The sequence below is a fragment of the Athalia rosae genome, chromosome 6, assembly GCF_917208135.1.
Source record: "Athalia rosae chromosome 6, iyAthRosa1.1, whole genome shotgun sequence".
Classification (NCBI taxonomy): domain Eukaryota; kingdom Metazoa; phylum Arthropoda; class Insecta; order Hymenoptera; family Athaliidae; genus Athalia; species Athalia rosae.
The window spans coordinates 6,133,383-6,152,588 of NC_064031.1; the positions used below are offsets into that span (position 1 = coordinate 6,133,383).

Here is a 19,206-nt window from a genome sequence, read left to right on the forward strand (position 1 = left end):
GTAATTCCGTAACCTGATTCCGAGCGTGTCGAAGCTAGCCGAAAAATTATTTACTGACGTCAAACACAAGAGCATTTATAAAGCCTCTTTGAATTTTTAAGCACGCTTGTATGCGTAAACCATTCACTGTTACCATTGATATCTTGAACATATTTATGATGTTACGTACTTCTACAATAAGATATACGACGTTGGTTGTACAACATACATAGGCTTCGGAGAAATCGAATCGGTTTCTAGAATCGATTTTCGCATGGGAAGCACAATAATTTTGAACTATTAACGTCGTTATGATTATGAGTTATTATACCCACAGTGAAGGAGGTATTGTATTACATTATGGATAAAAAAAAAAAAAACGATTATTCGTGACTCGGACTTTGACCTGTACGAAATCACGAAGGGTAACTTCCTGGAGTAACTCGACGCTCAACAAAATCTTGTAACTACTCACAATTGAGTCATCGACTGTACCATTTGTCACAGCATTGGTCATACCTATACCGAAAGCTAGCACTACCCGACTCTTATTTGACTTTTGACAAATTTTCTGCCACGAGAGCAAAGTGTATCACGTGAATATCGACGGAACAAAGAAGCAACGAAATATAAAGGAGACGGAAATCTAGTGGCAACGATTGCGAGCTCTCGATAATTATTTTGCGAATCGATGCAGGTTCTGACTCACCCGAAACTTTTTTTTTTTTTTTCTTTTTCTTTCCTGTTCATGGCAAACTTCTGACGGTTTTCTTCGCAATATTTTTGAGCCAGCTTACGATAAGTAAGCAGGCATTATACCTATATGTATAAATATATGGAACCGGAAATGCTCTACGATTCGATGACGGTTCAACGACCCAACCAGCTCATAGAATCACATTAAAATACGTGTTCTCGCATCTTGTATTTGAAAGAGACCGATGGGGAGAAAAATATTTAACAATTCTCCAACAACATCGATAATTCGTTGGGCTTTCGTTTACAGATAACTTACAATTAGAGACGGAGACCGTTGTAAAAGTCTTTTTAATTCACTTGTATCGTGATATTTATGCGAAGAAATGTTTTATCGAGCTAAATTTTTCAACGCGTCACTCGCAGGAAGAAAACTCAGGAGAGTATGATAATATATACCAATATAATATTCCCCGATAGTACAGAACAAATGAGATAAAAAGTTTTCTAGGAAATACCGAACACGTGTTCTATCTCAGACCATAATCTTCGGTTCTTTTTCTTTTTTTTTTTTTTTCGTCCCTTCTAAGTTCTCGGGTCATTTTCACCGTCTTTTCGGCGTGTTCTCCGTGTGTTTGGGCAAGAAAAAGAATCAAAATAACTATATATATAATTATGCGTCTTCCATCAGCAGCTGCAATAGCTGGGCACAGATTCCAAAGAGATATTAGTTTTTGTTTGTTGGATGCGACGAAAGTTGTAGGAAATTCCGCATCGGTTGTACTTATTGTTAGATTCTTCTTTTTTTTTCAACTCGATAAAATTTCTGGACGAAACAATTGCGATCGTTTTTATCGTCCGACCTTTTTTCTTCTCCTCTGGCACAATTTTTGTATTTGCAACCCGCGTTACTTCCTGACAAAGGAAAATCGCAATCATGTAACATATTATTATATGTATGAATACGGAGATAAATTATATCTACAAAAACCACGGAGATAATGAAATCGCATCACGGGATGTCCGTTTGTGTCGCCTTGCCTGCCTGCCATTGAACGTGAATAAGTTTTGGCTGTCTTCTTTTGTAGGTTATCGATATATCTGCATGATTAATTCGTCATTTCGCATAACGAGCGTAATTTGAATGGAAATTCGATACTGGTATAATGCGACAATTGTTTATGAACAATTCAAATTTGGAACCCCGCCATGTAGTTGCCGTTGTGCATATTCAGTTTTATTTCAAGTAATTCTTATTACTATTAATTTTTTAACTTACTACCTTCAAACATGACAGTTATTCGAAAATACAATCCAACCTTGTCTGATCAGCTCGGAAAATTCATCATCCCGGTAGACTCGACAATATCAGTTTCATTTCGGTTACTTTTGTGGTGTACGCCATTGTGGCAGCATCCCGAGATTTTCGCAGACTATCTCTCGTACATCGGAAAATATGGTCAAACAATTGGGCGTCTGATAATTTTTTCAATGGCTGCGTACTGGTTCAACAATGACGCACGGGAATTTCTAAGGGAAGAACCGTATACTCCATATAGTATATGTACAGATAAACTTTTTTAAACAATAATTCATAATGTGGGTGGATGGAAATCCCCCCATCAACTAACCTAACCATCGAAATTTAACACTCGTCGCCAAAGTGAATTCATAGTGTATTTGCTGTGGATCACTGTTCCAGGATATTAATTTTTAGTTCTAAACTGCATTTTATTTCCTGTTCCTGTAATTACGTTCCTTGCTATATACTACATACATACCACAACGACAGAGAATGCGTGTGCTGACTTCAATTAGAAGAAAAAGAAAAAAAAAAAATATATACATATAAAAATTAATTAATTAATCAATAACAATAACCGTAACAACAACAGCAATTAGTCACTCGATTCTCACTTCTTTCTATTTCAAGTTCTTCTGTTAAAAAATTAGACTGATTTCCTTGCTGTCGGTCTCGTGCGGGGTGAATTAATTTTTACCGCTGTAGGATGAGCTGTAATGACTTTAATAACTCGTTGCACCGGAGTCTAATATAAAATTGACCGTGTAGTCGTTCCACTAATCTAATGCAGACGACAACCCACTCGGCGAAATGTTGATTCATTGATTTCGTAACGGAACTAGCCCCTCTGATCGAAGGGAAATTCAGACGGATAAATTCCTAACGTACGTACAACAATATAATACAGACGTCCTGGAAGAAGATTTCACTCCGTATTCAGGATCATTTTATGTATCTTTGATATGACAATTAGATCCTGTACTCGTAAAGAACTATCCGTTATACAAAGTTTGACGCGATGAAGGGAGTTCGTTCGAGCGAACTTCTTATCGGGATATACTTTTGAACGGTGCAGAAGTCGATGCTCTTACGTTTCACGTAGCCTAGGGAATTACCTGACGGCGGTTTGGCTCGGGCTGACTTATAGAAACCCTCTTGTTGGATGTGTCGTACGCGGAGAAGGGGGCCCTTTTTTAATTGTGACTGAAAAGCGTCTATCCATCCTTGAGCGGATCATTTTATCCTAAAGTCTTGAATATGTCTTTCTTGCGATGAGTTTTAACTTCCAATCCGTATATTGTATCAGTGACATGAGTCAACCACGTGGATTCGTATTGCGCATGTGCGTCGGCGATGCGCCGCCGCTTCCAATGCAGAAGCAACGCAGCAGCTCGAGGATCTAGCGTTCGACTCCTCTGTTTCATTTAAGTTTACACGGTAGCAACAAGTACTAGGTTCGTATTAATTATCGAACAGAGTGGACGATTCGACGGGTTTTCCAATTCGTCAACGATAAGAAGCTACGGGATCGGCTCCATTTTGCGTTATCAGATAAAATTCGGAATTATTTATTCGAACTTTGTCTCTGATCCGAGTTCCGTTTTCTGCAAATTTCAAGTTGTGTTCAATTCTGCGCCATGCCACTGAGGCGGGAAATGTTATACGAAGTGTCGGAGTGGCTTCCTTTGCCCGAATGATGAACAATTTTCACGCGGACAGTGATCGTGAATTCGACGGTGAAGTGTCGACTGCAATTATCTGCAAAGTGGTCGCAACGTTGAAGTTCAAGTTTGATATCAAGATACAGTCATTCACCGATGCTCCGTGACTTCGACCGGTGTTTCCAATCTGCTCCTGAATCGATGATTATGTTCCATCGATGGTGAAACGTCTACGGTACAATCTGAGAGAACGAAAATACTATCGCAAAATCAAAAATGGGAATAACCGAAAAAGTACAAGCCGCCAAAAAATACTTTCCGCAGCCAGGTGAGAGAATCGACGTTAGAAATTAACGATGTGATATAGACTGGTATCTTTTAAGCTTTCATTTTTACTGTCATTGTTGCAATTCTGGTATTATCGCGTTACCGCAATCTGCATAAGTTGACAGCGTGTGTCACATAGACCGGGCCGTAACCATTGCCATTTTTTTCCCGTTAAGAATGTGGTCATGACTAGAGAAGCCCAAAACTGACGGATTTATCTTGCCACCGATTCGGTTTTGCCGCTATCAATCTTATTACGAAGGAAAAATCAGGAAAGAGTCTTCGAAGGGATGTCTTTGTAGGAAAATTGCTCTAGTCGAAAACTTTTTTTTTGAAAATTAATTATACTGTAAACATAAAATCCAATTTGATTTGAAGAATGTTGAAGATTAATCATCGAAAGAAATGTAAAAAATCCACTAATCCAAAATGAAAGAAAATAGTCTGAAAGCAAACTAGCATGCCTTCATTTTGAAATATGCAATCAAAGATGAATTAATTAATATATTCATCGAATTAAAAAGGTTCTTTCAATCAAAAAAAATGTTCAATTCCCTGCAAATTTCAGCCAGTACGATATCATTTTTTTGTACATTTTTCATTTCAAAAGATCGATTATGGCGAAATATAGATGTAGGAAAAGGAAGAGAAGGGTTTTCGGGGTTCTCTCAGTGACTATCCATAACAGATTTGAAATAACTTTTTCTTTTCAATGCCGAGGTGGATTTGGTACAAAATAACCACAACAATGATTACGATTGTTATCTCTTTTCTAATGTCTGAACTCCACCCGTTGCTGTTGCAGATAAGTAGAAACAATTCATTGTCAGTTTATTGTCATTCTCCGTTTCCCAGTCAAGGATGAACCCGCAGAGCGGTATATCATTTTCAGCGCTCACTCTCACGTAAAAAATGAAACAATGATGTACCCGCACGTCCCCAAGCCGGATAAAAAACAAAGTAAAAGGTTCTTTGTTACGAGTGACCGGTAACACTGTTCTGAAAATTTGTTGGTTTCAGTCCGAGAGTGAGAGATGAAATATCTTGGTGATCGTCGCGACGGATGACTAGCCGGCGTCAGACGCCAACAGTTATAAGGCGATGTACGTAAATACATACACGTAGCTACATAATACGTCGCGACGTCGCGCCCCAAACCGTATAGTATGACGAAGGTGGTGTGTACGGAATACGTCATATGTGTGAGGTATAACATGTATACATATGGGGCATTCCACGTCAAGACGAGGACGTTTCAACTTACCATAGAGTCCAACCGCCTTCAAGATTTTTTGAGTTTTTCCAAACCAGAACCCCCAACTGGAATTATTTATTAATCAGAACTCTCAATTTTGCATCATACATTTTTCGAACTTCATGATTTTTACAATAACGAAGATTTTTCGTTTTGGTGTTTTTCTGTATGACAGCTCATCCTAGGGAAAAAAATACGAGACACACAATGTTCAGTTGGGGACAAACTTTCTGGGGAGAAATTATGGCACTTTTAGCGTCGACGAATTTGACGCTGCATTGATGCAAATTAAAAAAATCAAATTCTGCAAAAACTACAAGTTCAATTTCGAATTTTTCCCCTTAAAAAAAGTGGTACAGAAGATGGAAATTTTTGTAACAGAACTAAAGTGGGCGCTCGATTCGACGAGCTCTCATTCATGAATTTGTGAAATTTGATTACATTTTTTCACTTGAAATAAAATCTGTATCGTGGCCTTCCACGTCAGACGGTCTAATTTTTTAGAACATTTTTTGAATTGATACACGATGAGATGTGAAATTCCTTCCTTTGTTCTTTTTATTGCTCCCATTGCTAGCGGATGTCCAACGACCTGTCATCGCCTATGACAGAAATCTTGAGCACACCTTTTAAATTAACCCTTAGATTCAGTAGTTAAAATTCATTAGTTAAATATATGTAAAAGTACACTCAGGAAGTTAAAATCTGTCCCATATTGCCGCACTGAAACATAGACTTTTAGTTCAGAATTGGAGGCACCGAGTGTACAAAAAAAAAATGGAATCAATTCTATTCTCCGTACATTGCGTTATTTAATATTATGACAGGGTACCGACAATTTATTCGTTTATTTCCGAGCTCACGATAATTAAGACCATTTTTTTGTTTTGAATATATTTAAATTATATTTTTGTATCGAAACGGTTAGGTTATCGCCAACTTTTGTTTTTCGGAACGAAAAAATTTAGATATCCCGATTGATTCTAATTTTATTGTTAGCCTGATTCAATCGATTGAATCGGGTTTCTGAGATCAATGAAAAAAGTCCAATATTGACCCCAGAATTGAAAATATCCACGGGGTACTCTCATCGATTTTTTCAATTTTTGGGCTGAAAATAAAGTTTTTTTTAACATTGATTGTAGAACACTTTTTAGCATATTTCGACCCCGGGAACACAGATAAGTCGACCAAATTGAGCTCCGCATTGATTCCATCGACATCATTTTTCCCATAGAATGAGCTGTCATTGAGAAAACAAACATCAGAATTTTCGTTTTTGTAAAAATCGTGAATTTCGAAAAATGCATAATCCAAAGATGAGAGCTCTGATTAAAAAATACTCTTGGGTGTGGGTTCTGGTTTAGAAAACCTACGTTTGAAACAATTGAGACGTCTCCATTTTGACGTAGGATGCCCCATATGTACCTAAGGCGAGAGCGCGAAGGGAAATGAAAAGAGTAAAAACGTTAAATTTCCGCCCCACCCCGGGGAGACTTGACTCAACTTTGCTTGGTATAAGAGGCGCCTCGCCGCGCCGCCCATCTCTTGCATGAATATTGCATGAAATATTTCACCCCTCGCTCCCCTCACGTCGTATTATACGTCCAAAACCATTTGTATGGGAATGTCTCATTTGTCGGTATATAATATATGCAACTTCCGATCCTCTTTCAGTGGTCACTCTCAACCTTCGTGCATGCGTGTACACCTGCATCTTCCTCTATGTATACCTACACGCGTATAATAGAGAGACATGCGCATATGTATAAACGTTCGCCCTTTCATTTATAGCGAGATTTATAGCGAGATAAGAAACGCGAGATCCGTGTATCGTGCAAAACGAGAAACGGGAAATCATATTCACGGAGCAAAATATTCATACAACGTAATAATGAAATCTCCAAATTGCTATACCGCTACTATACATACATATCCTTTTCATTTAATTCCCATCTGTAGCCTGCCTGAAAATTACACCCTTGACGAGCAGCCCGAAAGGTTCACTTTTCGTCGAATCAGATGAAACGGCACGAAAACAACGATGCGAAAACCATTGTTTGACTCGCTTTTAAAATTTATCCACGTCCCAAGTATAATACGCGATGCGTCCAAATATCCGAGCTGCCGCAGCCTCCGCCATTCGGTTGACGTCGCGGTATATGACGCGATTCCCCGAAAAATTCATCGAGCAAATATGTTTGTGTGCCAATGTTTTGAAACGATGTTCATAACGCGCGTAACGTGTATTGCCATATTCTCATCGCCTGCACGTGATTTATCGATTCGTATGCGACGGAGCTTGGAAATAATATTCGGGCGCCAAACGCAATCAAAAATTCGAATGTAACCTCAGAGTTCGATTCGTTGTTGCGATTCCAAGAAGACTCTCAAACGCGGATGTTACTACCAGACTTCATTTCTCTATGCGATAAAGATACGCCCACGAATTTGCCTTTCGTCCTTATATTATACCCGATGTATAACAGAAAAAGGATGAAAAAAATTGAGGGATTGGATTTTATCATATTATACTATAGGTATGATATGCATGAGGTACATGGGGAATCCCACGTCAATTCGATTGATTAAAAATAATGATTCCCTGATTTTTTCAAATTTTTGTGTTGAGCCATTTTCGAGTTATGAATTTTCATAAAAAAAAAAAAAATCAGAGTCGCGTTTCGAAGCGAGAGCTGAAGAAGTCGAAGAGGATCGCTGTTTTCATCAACTCATCGAATCAACGAGGAATTCCCCACACAAGTTCATGCAATTTATATCTTGCGAAATGAGAAAAGTACATTTCGTGGACGGAAGAAAAATAACAATTAACAATTAACTACGAAGAGAGAGAGGAGATCGAACGATAAAACTGTGGTGACGAAAATTCGTTAGATTCATCAACTATAACAACAGCCAGAATATCGAATACTGTACAGGGTGATTCAAAATTCAGTTCCAGCCTTCCAAGGGGTGACATTACAGGGCGAAACAAAAGAAGTAATTTGCGAGCTGTAATAAGCTCACCATTCGAAAGACGAAGGCTCTAGGTTGCGGTCCATTTGTTTCGTACATCATTTATCGATTTTTCAGTTTTTTTATCGATTCGAAAAATCACCACGCGCAAAATCGGCAGCGACCAGGCGCTTGACCCGCGACTTTCGATGCCCCGCAGCGGCTGAATTCAGACTCACCCCGTAGAACGTTTCCAGAAAAGGCGTTACGCGCGGACACGGGGCGCCCTTAAGGCGTCGAAAAATATGGTAGTACCGAAACTAATTCCACTCGCAAGACACGTAGTTAATAATAATATACGGGCATCGCCTAATTTGCGAACCGTGGCGAAGGCGCCAAGACAATGGCAGCTGCCGCTCTTCACGAGCGATCGCGATGACTCGGTGCCGAAGGAGCGAGTCTCTATCGCAAGAACGACCGGTTGTCGCGGTTAGTCGCGCGGATAACGTCCTGCGAGACGCGGCGTTTATTAAAAAACCGTACAACAAATCCATGTAGATAGTGCTGCGAACAAAGCGTGTACGCCTCACGTATCAGTAAAATTTTTATCGTTCGGTGCTCCTACGCGGCTAAACAATTGATAACACCGTTAGTAAGAATACTCCCCGGTCGACTTACTCTGCAAGCAAATTCTGTTTGTTTGCCGAAATGGCGAATCCCGCTAAAAAACTCCAGAGACCCAACCGGCCGACGTTCTTAGATCTATCCGGGATGGCGACGAGTGAGTATGACGAGTGGATCCGCAACGATATTTCTATTGTTCATGTGAACGATCCAGTAGATTTATTTTCCATGTGTACGTCGGTGCGCAAGGAAACGAGAAAGATGAATCAATCTGGTTTGTAATATCGCAGTACGTTAGCCGCTGATAAGAATAATAATTTCTGATAAAAACCCCATCGGTGCTTTAACGGTTATTCGGAAAAAATAAAAATAACCTCGCATCGAACGTCTCGAGAAGAGATTATCTCACATAGTTGCGGAAAAACTTGGTGGTTTTTAACAACGGTGGACGGTTCAATTTTATCGTTCGAAAAACGACGCAGTTGTTTTGTTTTTTCTTTTCTACACCCACGGTGTGTGCAGTCGTAAAGACGGAATTTTTGTACAAAAATTCGCTTCCTGTTTGTGGTAAGAATTTCACCTCCGTGAAGTCGGCGGCCCCCATTTTTTCGAAATCAGAATTTTCTCGATCGTTTCACCCACGGGTTGTTCTAGTGGCTCTGACCATTTTTCCAGAAGTCTAAAGAAGGAGTTGAAAAATTGAAAAAAAAAGTTTTTCGACCAGCCCGTGATACTTTGGTCAATTTGCCAAAATTTCAAAATGTGTCGATTCAGTCGCATTCAAATCCGAGTGCGAGATAATTTTTACAGTATTTCTTGCGTTGGGTCATACAGCATAGATATATGTACAACGTGGAAAAGCTGTATACATAGCGCAGCTTGGATCTTCAATTTTTTTTCAAACCGTAATATCAAAGTCCTATTTTACATTCTGCAGTTAATTGTATAGCGAAGCACATTACGGGTCTATACTGATCAAATTTCATAGCGCAGTGATCGCAGGCGTATACGTGAATCGAATGATAATTACCGATATTCAATTTGTATTAGATATGATTCGATATTCGTCTTATATGACGTACGCGATTATACCTATATGAATCAGCTTGATTTATATTCCGTTCAATCCCAATGTTATAAAACAAATGATGCACGCGAGGAAAGGGATTCTCGTAACTTTGCATCAGATCGTATCCGGATTAGCAACTATACGTATACCCTACAGTCGATAGTAAGCGGAAATCGTCCGCTGACGCACGTCATAAGTTGATATTAAACGTTGCTGTAAACCCGGAGTTTAATTGTAGACTCCTCGTTAGTTTCGCCTCGTAATAAGGACAAATTGCAGTCTGAAATCAAATGAAAAATCGTCTCGAAGACGGGGTGAAAATAATTTTCGATATGGTTCGCGATTTTGAAAATTCCTGGATTCATTTTTTGTTTCGATAAATTCTAGGAACGAGAATAGCGCCGAATTCGTCGAACGTTGCTGCGGAATCAGCGGCTGACGATGTCGTTTTGATTTCCACAAAGACTGAAGGTTCGCTACTATGGGTCAACTACCTCATGTCCAATATCGCGCACATCAGGAAACAGCACGGACGAACACCCTTCAAGTGAGTACATATTACAGTCGATGAAAATATTCTTCCGATATTCCGATTCGACGAAAAGAAAGTATACCCTCAAGATAATTGGAGAAGAGAGCCTCTCGAACCGACGGTGTGGAAAATATGAGATTCCCATGAACGAATCCTGTAACATCTCTTACAGAGATCGATCTAAAATTAACTTTGTACATACATACTTTAAACGCGGCTCCCCCTATGAAACTTTCTTCGGCAAACAAATACACGTTATACCCACCGGTTACATGGAAATCTTGATGCACGCGTATCTAAGTAGTAGAACGAAAGTATCTTGAAATAGATTTCGGTTCGAGTGCCTGCGATCTCATCATATACACATACACATATAGGTTAGGGCGAATCGAAAGTCCTGAAACTGTTGGCTGCCCTCAAAAATCAGAGATATCGCTGAAATAAAGGTCTCCGATTCAATTTCCTCACGCGGGACGTTTTTAAAAAGCACCATTTTTCGCGTCTAATCAACTTTATCACCGATAAACGAAAACAGATCGTTCCAAAAATTCTGATTTTGTTATACAAGGTGCCCGGATGCGTACTCATATCTATGTTATCACATTCATGGTACGACATTCAAATGAGTCGATAAAAACAAAAAAAAACAAACAAGAAAAAGTGAAGGCTGCAAAAAATTATTGAACCGAATTTTGACCTTCCCGAGGACCTTCCATGTATGTAGTTCCGATCGGTCGGATCAAACTTCACCCGATACAACTGGAACAAATTATAAAAATGATATTCGTCAGATGAATAGTAATAATGAAATTAGACGACTGTCAATGGTGACTCAATCCTAAATCTCTTGCGGGGTTATAAGATGGAAGAGATATTTGAGCTTCAAGTATACGTATACACATATAGCCGTTTATTTTCTCTTTTACACTTGGCACGCAATTGCCACGCTTGGCACGCTCAACGGTTAACTCGAAAGAATTTCTGCACGCCGATGCAGAAGCGGGCGAATCTCTCCCATATTTTTAGAAGGGCATCAGCGAATATGAATGGAGGAATGAATGAAGCTGCATCAGAGGTGGAAAAAGACTACCAGAGAACGAGATGGAGTAAATTAAGTACCGTCATTTGCGCAAAGCTCGCTACTTTGCCACCCGTAAATATCACTGCGGCTATGTGACTCGTATTTTATGCTCGCTTCATTCAAACATTCGAAATCTCATCAACATCCTCTGATTCGCCATTTTTTTTTTTTTTTTATATTGTTACGTCGTTCATATTTTAGTAATATCTTCACATAAAATTTACTATCATTCCAACGATGTGATAAAAAGCATACATTTTTTAACCCCGATCCCGTGTACAGGGTGCGGCATGTTACTATCGAGGAATCTATGACCTCTGAGGTTGAAGAAAACATCGGCGCGGCTCATCTCCGGATAATTGTTGTGTGCTCCGTGCTTCTGGAATATGTCGAATCTAACCAAACAAAGGCAGCTACTTTGTCGAAACAACTGGCATCCGGTAAAGTTTTCGCTATGATGCTAGGAGTAGACGATACCCACGTTACGGAAAGTCACCGAAAAACTCTACTATCCTATCCACAATGGAAGAAATTCGTTGTCAAGGATAACGACGCAGACTTTGTCAACGAAGTGATGACGGAGGCTTTCAACGTGATAGGGAGTTCCACAGCCCAGGTCACCAGCATGGATCAAACTTCCTTCTCGGTGCTGCCGAAGAAGGTCAAAATGGTTGGTGGTTTTTGTTTTTGTTTTTTTTTCTTTTTGTATCGACAAATTTCCTCATTCGGATGGTGGAATTCACGATCGAAATTTAAAAAATCGGCAACCGCTTCACGCCCCATTTTGTGCCTTAGGGTCAGAGTCGGGTCATCGCCTTGCTGAACGATCCTCTAGATCCCGACGATGCGGTGACTGTGGTCGTTGACAAATGCGGAGAAGCCATCGATATATCGCACGTAAAGAAGAGAAACCCCTACACTCTTCAGTTTTCCATACCGGACAGATGCCTCGAAGTTTCGATGCTAGTTGGTGTTCGAATTTCGAAAAATGGCGAGGCCCTTGGAATGCGGCAGGTGAAATGCGAAAGCCGTCTCAGAGAATTGGATCAGATTTTACGAGCCAATAACAACCCTTTGGAATTCATGTGTCAGGTAAGCGGCCAAAGGTTGCCCCTAAAAATTGCTCGAGTCTTTTACAGACTTATCTTCACTTTCCCTCTTCGGATTTCGGCTGTTTCAGACTCTGGGCTTCAATACTGTAGATCGCGAACAGCTGGACAATTGGATGGTCCACGCTTTCCAGCGGAATCTACCACCCCACTTCAAGCTCCTCTCACCGCCTCCTGGAACTATGTCAGCCCACAGGGGCCACACGAGTAAGTCACCAGCGAAACTAAAATTACTCGTATTTACAGAAAAACAATTGAATACACCGTCAAATTGGGTTCGACATTATTTCGTTTTATGGGACGAGTTTTTAGTGATCGAAATCAGTTTGAGAAATGAAATTTCGTTAGCGCTTCAAACTGCCGTAGATTTTCCTCGAACGATTCGACATTTTTCGCGATGCGTCGGTTCTACTCTTGGTAAATATTTTACCTTTTACTAATTTCAGGCCCCGAGGAAATACCGACACTGCTCCATTTCGCCGCAAGATTCGGCCTGGAGAAATTGGCTTGGCAACTGCTCGAATGTCCCGGTGGTGACGAGGCCTGCGATCTCAAGAACGTGGCAGAACTGACGCCAGCCGATCTGGCCGAACAAGCGGGCCACGCAAAATTGGCCCATGTTCTTCGAGGCTACATGGTATGCAGGGTCGATTTCACAAATCGTCGTTATTAATCATTGAAGTTACTTCATTCTTTGATCTCAATCGTTTGTTTTCTTCTAACACCAATTATCTCGCTATCCGTCTAAATTGTCGAAGAAATAATATATTCTCACGAATCAGCCGTAGTAGCGACGCCCTAATGAAAGAACTCCTAATTTTTCATTGCATGTTCCGGACATCACGCCATCTCTTCATCCGCTTCATCCACCTCGCAGCAAATGAACGAGTTCACTAACATGTACACTTACCTCAAAGTCATGAGCGAGTCCACGTCGACGCCAACGCCAGGTAACTCCATCAGCTCGTCCTAATTTATTTTTCGCGCACCCCGCCAAAGTTTACGTCAATAATTCCCACCCGATCGTTCATCCGAACCATATCATTGGAAACTGTCCCATTTCGTCAGGCAACCGCACCCCGATTCAGGACCACCAAGACACCTACAGTCAACCCAGACTTTTGACGGACGTGTACATGGTTCCCCCAGCGGCCAGACCATTGCCATCCGTTCCTCTGCAACCTTCCGGAATTACGATCTACTCGAATAACACCAGCGAATCACCCGTGGGAGACTACGCCATAGCCCCAGCGCCAACACCGGTGCAAGTTCTCTCGCAATCTACGAACATCTTGGCTAACAGCTCGGATCTTCCGTTCCAGGGCTACATGGAAATGCATCCCGCTGGTGCGTGTTCAGCGTTATGATTAACTCCTCGTAAATCGTGCGCGTCTATTTATTTTGAGATTGCATAATTTTTTTTTTTTTCTTCTTACTCATTTACAGTTCGTAAAACTCCATTGACCCCGACATTGCCGCGTGCATTTGTAACGGAAAATTCCGCACGCAATGAGATAGTGCCCGAGATTGTTGTTGAGCAGAGTCGCGATGAATCGACGCCGACGATAACGCCTACGTCGACGGCGAGATTGAACGGCTCGGGGAAACCCCGTGAACAGGCCGGGCCACAGGACGAGCTATTAGAGATTATCAACGACTTCAAAAGGAACGTATTCACGATAAATGAGGTTGAGAAACTCGTCGAGGATTGGAAAAATCGTAACGATGTACAGCAAAATTTTAAACAGAAACAAAGACAGCTAATCGAAATGAGGGATGAGTACGAGAGGATACAAAAAATGATGAAAGACGACATGAAGAGACCCACGCCCTTTGATAAAGTGCGAAAATTCTTCACCAAAGGGAAAAAAGGTGAGGTTAAAATTGGTAAGCTTTTGCTGTTTTATCAAAAAGCGATTCTAGCCGAATACTAATACCCTCTCTCGTCTATCGCAGATCCTAAGGATACGACACACCCGGACGAAACTTTAGCGGCAAATAAATTCGACCCCAACACCCTTGTCAATACCTCAAATCGGCCAGTGAGCAGTTTAAGTTTCCAAAGTGTGTCTAGTGAGTGTACACAAATAATTGCAACTGAATTGTTCGCCATTTCCACCGGTTGAACGTTTTATGTGGAATATATTTACATTCGATTGATTTACCTTTCAGGCTCATCTTCCTCCGGGCGTATGAGCATGGTCAGCGAGTGCAGCGGAGCCAGTCTCGGCGATAGCGGAACTCATTCCGATCCAGACGAGCGAAAGGTGATTCTTTTTTTTTTTTTCATGATATAATTTTTCACGCAACTTACAACGTTCAACGATAAAATGAACTTCCGCAGCGCGTGAGCACCGACAAAGATGACGTATCATATTACGGAGTTCCTCCAGCCCCTCGAGCGTATCCGGCGAGTTATTCGCCAATAAACGGACAACAGCGACGACCTCCTCAGCCACCCCCAAAACCTTCGGAGGCTGACATTTACTACATTACATGCCCTCCGTCCGGTTTGCCAATTCATTGTAAGTGTTTTTTTTTTTTTTTGTTTCTCAAATTCCAACGACCTGAGCGATACAAATTGGAATCTCTCTATTCCGCAGCTTTCAAATCGAACGGCACAGCCAGAGAACCAGAAACTCCGAACTCTCCAACCGCGGCACCGGTCTATCTCGATATCCTCGAGCTGGCCGCTGAAAATCAGAACGATTATCAGGTAAATTTCTCTAACACAGAGACTCTCTCCCAGCCCCCTCCGGGAATGTGCATCCCTCGAGAGTACATGAACCATAAACCCGTTCAATCGTCCGGACAAAGACAACCGCTGATATCGGGTGGTTCGATTCGGTCGCATTCCGATAACTCGGAAGACCCGGTGAACGAAGGGAACGTGGGATCGGCCTCTTTGACGGAGGCGCACTACGCGGACATACTGCCGGTTCAGGACACCTCGGACCTACCAGAGTATACCAACGTTGGAATAATGGCTCAGGTTATCAAGGATAACAACTCGACAACGTATAAAAAAATAGTGCCAGCACCCCCAGTGCCGCCCCGAACCAAGACGTGAGTCTCGCAAACAATTATTATTGTATAACGATTTTCTAAACTGAAGTAGATTATTGAAAATATCGGGTAGATCAAATAATAAGTCGTTGGACTTATTTTATTGGTATCACGATATCGATAAGGTTCCTTTTTTCGAAGCAATTGTTGTTCACTTCCATCCATACCGCTGTATTTTTTCACACCGTATTCGCTAAATGGTGAACCATTGCATTTTTCTTTCTGTTCGATGAATTTTTCTGTCCCGCATATGGTCAGATATCGGCATTTCTCCTTAGACGCTGTGCATGTCCTGATCGTTCGTACTGCAAATGAATGAATAACTAGTTGATTGCGTGTCTGGTGCGCGGACAATTAATTCTTCCATTGCAGAAAGATAGATTCTAAGAAGTGTTCGTACCGTGTGAAAAGTACCCACGACTCACTGCAGCTAATTGTGAGTAACTGATTGAAATGAGTTGGAATTAATTATCAATGGTCAGGCACTTGAAAACCCACAAATATTTGCCTATTTCAATGTTCGTTGAAGACTTAACTTATACTGAATACTAAGGTATATATCAGTAATTATGTTTGTACATATTTTAGTGTAAGTATTATAGTAAAACCTGACGATTATTTATAATAATTTCATGTTGTAAAACGATAAATTTATAAATGCGAAAATGACTGCACTTTGCGTTTGAAAATAAAATTCCGACTTTAACGAATGTTTAGTACTCTCTGATATACATAGTATAACTTTGATTGTGAGTTATTCATTCTTTTTTTTCTTTTTTTGCTTTGTCGTATATTCGGTAGCACTGTTACTGCTACCGCTATCATTAATTATGTTTGTTATTATGATTATGATTATTATCGTTATTATTATCATCATTATCATTATTACCACCATCATTATTATTATCATTGTCACCATAATCATTATCATCATCATCATCATCACCATCGTCAATATTATCTGTGAGCTTGTAATTGGAAATCACTTCATGGAAATTTAGATATGGTGGTATAACGAAGCAGTTAGATATAAAAGAATTATTGTCATAATGAGCCATATATCACTAATAAAAATATCTTTAAAACTGGAAGGAATTACACCGAGTTATTCTGCGAGCAACGGATGCAATTCAGCTACCTAGGTATACAAACTAAAGTCAATTAGTGTCATTTTTCACTAGAAACCAGCGCGATTCGAGCCATTTTCTCCACGTGCAGTCATTGCAGTTGCACGCCAATCTAGTAATTAAAAAACATTCGATTTACATTCTATTAGGATTTATAGCGATACCATATGCATAGTCGAATATTTAATACATAAGTAATGCGTAATGGTGTTATACTTGCGTGATCAGCAATGAAATTTTAATGACTTAAAAAGGATAATATTTTTTTTTCTTTTTGTAAATTAATCGATAAACATATGACTAACATGTAATGCGATGTCCAGTGAAAGGGTTTTACAATTATTCTGACATATTTGGGCCCAAGTTGGACATAATACTTACAGTGATGCATGTGTTCGAATTCCAATGTAAATTTATTTAACGGATAATGTATAAAAATAACTATTTAGTAAACTTGATAGACTGTATATTACCAAATCTTTGGACAAATCGTCCAAACGGAAAAATACAATGCTAGTGAGCACCAAATCAAATTTTTCGACTCTTGGCATTAGAAATTTGCCAGATATTGTATATATAAATATATATATACGTATATACAAATAACAATATTCAATAATATGTAAGGTATAATCAATTGACGTAGTGAAAACTACGACTAATTTTATGGGTATTTCTGCAGGTAATTTATAGAGAACTAAGGAAATTTATTTTTCAAATTCTCCGATATTAATAAATTAATTAGACATACTTATAATGGTTCAGAGTATCGAAAAAATTACGATTAATTGCTAATGTACTGCATGGATTTTTTATTTTTCATATACATATCTTTTGCTACTTTTGCTAATGTATTGATATTGATTATGAATAATTATCATTTCATCTATATGTATATTGTAATTATATTGATTAAAGTTAATGAATTCGGTTACTGATTTTATTTCTAAATTTGAAACGATTGTTACGGTGTTTCGTGAAGCCAATGTGCCTACCGTTGAAGTTTGTATAATGTTATACACGTATATTATACTCCATGTACTAGGATTAGTCGTATATATGTAAATTAGTCATGACAGGCGCCCGTTGCGATGATGACTTTATTTTACATTTCGTAATAAATTTTAATTAATAAACACGCACATACATTAGGTACACGTCATTAACTTGAGTATAAAGTATGTAAGGCTCCTTTCATACGAGCTGTCATTGTGAATAATGATAACAACATCAGCACCAACAATAACAATAATATTAACAAAAATAACTATATTCGTGCCTAAAAGTACCAACGATGCATTTATGTACAATACACGTATAAAAAATTTATATTATATCGTTGAGGTAAACGATATTGTAGCTATTTCTAACAATAAGAATAATATATATATGAAGGGAAAGTATAATAAACCTTGTCGATGTCACCGGGCCTGATCTGAGTGTCAATTTTCCATCTCAATATATTTGGAAATATACTATTCGAAAAAATCGTGTACACTTTGAGCTCGATTCGATCCAATCTAGCGGCTATAGAATTTTATAGAATGCAAATATAGTCAATTTTTCAGTATTTTTGGCGATTTTTTTTATCTCAGACTCCTTTGAACTTAGAAACTCGAATAAAACGCCATTTTTCTTCGCTGTCCTTGTATTTTTGAGAAAAAAATATTTATTTATTCCAAAGCAGAATCCAGCTTAGCTAGCAGCCTTCAACCGGACATCAATTTCAGCAAAATTAAGCGTAATTTCGAAACTCTCCCAGATGAACGGTTTTAAAAATAGATGTCCCGCCATCTCGGATGAAGTAGATGTCTTATATTTTTTGTCTGGATATACATATATTCTATTCATCTTTACCCTGATTGGAATTCAGTAGTACCTCTTACCTTTTGATACATGCTTCCGAAATTCGATCAATTTAAAAATATCGCTATATTTTTGGAGAGCTGAAACTTTTTCTTCATCACTTTGAAATTAGTGGAAATTCTCAGAGAAAACTATACTTCATTCTATCCCCGAACCATCCTGGAAATTTCACCAAACCCTGAAATTTGGAGGATCACATATTTTTCATGATTTAACTTACTTTCGAAGAAAAAATTGGCAGCCAATTCGCTGACCCAGGTGCGCACGATTTTGCCGACAAGTATGGATCTGCCCATTTATATACATATACAAGAATGAATAGGTGTCATCCTAAAATTAACAAGAAAATGAATAAATAAACATATGTGTATGAATATAAAGTAATTGTCGTGTTTAATCTTTACCTTCCAATACGGCAGCCTCGCGGAATGTATGGCAAACATTAACAGATACCAGTTTTCAAATCGAAAATGTCATAGTTGAATGTCAAGGTTTTTACATGTCTACACCTGCCCATTCTCGCAACTTCTATACCGCGTACACGTTATAAATACAA

At 39.4% G+C, this 19,206-nt stretch overlaps 1 protein-coding gene and 1 long non-coding RNA gene across 5 annotated transcripts in view; one reads left to right on the forward strand and one right to left on the reverse strand.

Moving 5' to 3' along the window:
• LOC105692523 (phosphoinositide 3-kinase adapter protein 1) overlaps nt 1-19,034 on the forward strand; it is a 47,530-nt gene extending 28,496 nt beyond the window's left edge. For 2 of the 4 annotated variants that reach the window (XM_048656771.1, XM_048656770.1), the window contains exons 4-15: nt 10,257-10,416; nt 11,765-12,152; nt 12,278-12,574; nt 12,663-12,798; nt 13,038-13,228; nt 13,469-13,541; nt 13,660-13,938; nt 14,038-14,463; nt 14,548-14,664; nt 14,764-14,858; nt 14,936-15,116; nt 15,195-19,034. In XM_048656771.1, coding sequence (XP_048512728.1) covers nt 10,257-10,416; nt 11,765-12,152; nt 12,278-12,574; nt 12,663-12,798; nt 13,038-13,228; nt 13,469-13,541; nt 13,660-13,938; nt 14,038-14,463; nt 14,548-14,664; nt 14,764-14,858; nt 14,936-15,116; nt 15,195-15,661 — 2,810 coding nt within the window. In that variant the 3' untranslated portion in view covers nt 15,662-19,034. Of the gene's footprint in view, nt 1-3,357; nt 3,968-8,651; nt 8,958-10,256; nt 10,417-11,764; nt 12,153-12,277; nt 12,575-12,662; nt 12,799-13,037; nt 13,229-13,468; nt 13,542-13,659; nt 13,939-14,037; nt 14,464-14,547; nt 14,665-14,763; nt 14,859-14,935; nt 15,117-15,194 lie in introns of those variants that run through there. The other 2 variants (XM_048656773.1, XM_048656772.1) reach the window with 2 other exon arrangements.
• Nucleotides 18,671-19,189, reverse strand: LOC125501348. The gene is made up of 2 exons (XR_007278904.1): nt 19,055-19,189; nt 18,671-18,980 (listed from the first exon to the last, which is right to left on the reverse strand). It is a non-coding gene; the product is annotated as an uncharacterized LOC125501348 (long non-coding RNA).
• Nucleotides 19,190-19,206: the final 17 nt, after the last annotated feature.